The sequence below is a fragment of the Palaemon carinicauda genome, chromosome 9 (assembly GCF_036898095.1).
Source record: "Palaemon carinicauda isolate YSFRI2023 chromosome 9, ASM3689809v2, whole genome shotgun sequence".
Taxonomy (NCBI): domain Eukaryota; kingdom Metazoa; phylum Arthropoda; class Malacostraca; order Decapoda; family Palaemonidae; genus Palaemon; species Palaemon carinicauda.
This window is the reverse complement of record NC_090733.1, coordinates 81,460,127-81,462,932: the sequence shown is the minus strand read 5'-3', so window position 1 is coordinate 81,462,932 and position 2,806 is coordinate 81,460,127. Positions and strand designations below refer to the sequence as shown.

Genomic DNA, 2,806 nt, shown 5'->3' with positions numbered 1-2,806 from the left:
GTGTGATGTCACCGTGGTTGTTTAACTTGTATGTTGATGGAGTGGTGAGAGAGGTTAATGCTCGAGTGCTTGGACGAGGATTAAAACTGGTAGACGCGAATGACCATGAATGGGAGGTAAATCAGTTGTTGTTTGCGGATGATACTGTACTGGTTGTAGACACAGAAGAGAAGCTTGGCCGATTAGTGACAGAATTTGGAAGAGTGTGTGAGAGAAGGAAGTTGAGAGTTAATGTGGGTAAGAGTAAGGTTATGAGATGTACGAGAAGGGAAGGTGGTGCAAGGTTGAATGTCATGTTGAATGGAGAGTTACTTGAGGAGGTGGATCAGTTTAAGTACTTGGGGTGTGTTGTTGCAGCAAATGGTGGAGTGGAAGCATATGTACGTCAGAGAGTGAATGAAGGTTGCAAAGTGTTGGGGGCAGTTAAGGGAGTAGTAAAAAATAGAGGGTTGGGCATGAATGTAAAAAAGAGTTCTATATGAAAAAAGTGATTGTACCAACTGTGATGTATGGATCGGAGTTTTGGGGAATGAAAGTGACGGAGAGACAGAAATTGAATGTGTTTGAGATGAAGTGTCTAAGGAGTATGGCTGGTGTATCTCAAGTAGATAGGGTTAGGAACGAAGTGGTGAGAGTGAGAACGGGTGTAAGAAATGAGTTAGCAGCTAGAGTGGATATGAATGTGTTGAGGTGGTTTGGCCATGTTGAGAGAATGGAAAATGGCTGTCTGCTAAAGAAGGTGATGAATGCAAGAGTTGATGGGAGAAGTACAAGAGGAAGGCCAAGGTTTGAGTGGATGGATGGAGTGAAGAAGCTCTGGGTGATGGAGGATAGATGTGAGAGAGGCAAGAGAGCGTGCTAGAAATAAGAATGAATGGCGAGCAATTGTGACGCAGTTCCGGTAGGCCCTGCTGCTAACTCCGATGCATTAGATGACCGCGGAGGTAGCAGCAGTAGGGGATTCAGCATTATGAAGCTTCATCTGGGGTGGATAATGTGGGAGGGTGGGCTGTGGCACCCTAGCAGTACCAGCTGAACTCGGTTGAGTCCCTTGTTAGGCTGGAGGAACATAGAGAGTAGAGGTCCCATTTTTTTGTTTTGTTTCATTTGTTGATGTCGGCTACCCCCCAAAATTGGGGGAAGTGCCTTGGTCTATGTATGTATGTATATATACATATACATATTTATAAATATATAAATATATAAATAAATAAATAAATATATATATATATATATATATATATATATATATATATATATATATATATATATATATATATATATATATATATATATATATAATATATATATATATATATGTATATGTATATGTGTTCACATTATGGAATATGAAATACAAAGTTTGTCTATCCCCTTGTTACGGTATTTTCCCCACCTTATGGCATCAAATTCCAAAGTTCAAACCTGGCGGTCGGTGCACGAATGACTGTGCAAGTAACTCGCCTGACACCACGCTCATACGTTATTGCATACATCAATAAGATGCTGGTCTCCTATTGGTTCGCATTACGGCGTCACTAAGATGCTGATATACTATTGACCAAAATCACTCCCACAATGCCTGAGAGCTTTGTGCGAGTGCTTGTATTATTATATTTTTTTTGGTGACTTATAGTGCTTAATTCCAACTTTAATTCGTTAGCCATGGGTCCCAAGATTGCTAGTGATGTTAAAAGGAGAAGTAAGATGATTACTAATGAAACTAAGCTGGAGATAATAAAGAAATACGAAGAAGGCATGCGCATCGTTACCCTCGCTAGTGCATATGGACGTAACCAGTCAACAATTGGTACAATTATCAAGAACAAGGAAGCCATTAAAGCAAGTACGTCTTCTAGAGGTATGACTGTCTTTGCAAGTGGTAGGCTCAATCAACGACGAGATGGGGAGACTCCTTCTACTATGGATTAATGAGAAGGAAATCTCTGGTGATACACTCATGTAGTCGGTAATTTCACAAAAGGCGAGCTCCATCTTTGCCGTTCTAGTGGAAACTCAGAGAGACGGCGGAGATGAAGGAACGTCGCAGCAAGCCCCCCAAGAATTCAAGGCTTCTCATGGGTGGTTTGATCGCTTTAGGAAGAGGACTGGTATTCACTCAGACGTCAGGCATGGGGAGGCGGCCAGTTCTGACAAGAAAGCAGCAGGCGAATTCCTCATTAAGTTTGATGAATTAATTTCCAGAGAAGGCTACATTCCTCAGCAAGTGTTTAACTGTGATGAAACTAGCATTTTCTGGAAGAAAATGCTCTGTCATACATATATCAGAGCAAAAGAAAAGAAACTTCCCGACAATAAATCGATGAAGGACACACTTACCCTCGCATTTTGTGGAAATGCAAGTTGGGACTTAAAATTAAGTCCCTACTGGTTTACCACTTAGAGAATCCTCGTGCTTGAAGGCACAAAATATCACGTAGATTAGGCTCTCAGTATTTTGGAGGTCTAATGCTAAGGCCTGGGTCACGAGGACCCTATTTATTGAGTGGATGAACGTCTGCTTCGGTCCTGATGTCAAGAAATTTTTAGAAGAGAACAATCTTCCTGTGAAATATCTCCTGGTTCTGGACAATGCCCCGGCTCACCTTCCTGGCCCCAAGGCCAACATACATCCAGACTTCTCCTTCATCAAGGTTTTCTATCTGCCACAGAACACCACTCCTCTCCTCCAGCCTATGGACCAGTAAGAAGCTTTACACGAAGCATCTGTTCAGAAGATGCTTCGAAGTGTCCGAAAGCACTCAACTCACCCTCCGTGAATTTTGGAAGGGACATCGTTCAATGC

At 41.9% G+C, this 2,806-nt stretch overlaps 1 protein-coding gene across 1 annotated transcript; it reads left to right on the top strand.

Moving 5' to 3' along the window:
- The first annotated feature begins 874 nt into the window (after positions 1 to 874).
- LOC137646512 (tigger transposable element-derived protein 1-like) lies at positions 875 to 2,404 on the top strand. The gene is made up of 3 exons (XM_068379618.1): positions 875 to 953; positions 1,664 to 1,846; positions 2,010 to 2,404. The coding sequence occupies exons 1-3, from the start codon at positions 875 to 877 to the stop codon at positions 2,402 to 2,404; spliced, it is 657 nt and encodes a 218-aa protein (XP_068235719.1).
- The last annotated feature ends 402 nt before the right edge of the window (positions 2,405 to 2,806 follow it).

Bases quoted from the DNA above. Each gene is read 5' to 3' on its own strand.
- LOC137646512 (XM_068379618.1), top strand. From the start codon at position 875: ATGGCGAGCAATTGTGACGCAGTTCCGGTAGGCCCTGCTGCTAACTCC. The intron at 954-1,663 runs GTAGGGGATTCA...TTAATTCGTTAG, and splicing joins TGACCGCGGAGGTAGCAGCA to CCATGGGTCCCAAGATTGCT. The intron at 1,847-2,009 runs GTACGTCTTCTA...TTGCCGTTCTAG, and splicing joins CAAGGAAGCCATTAAAGCAA to TGGAAACTCAGAGAGACGGC.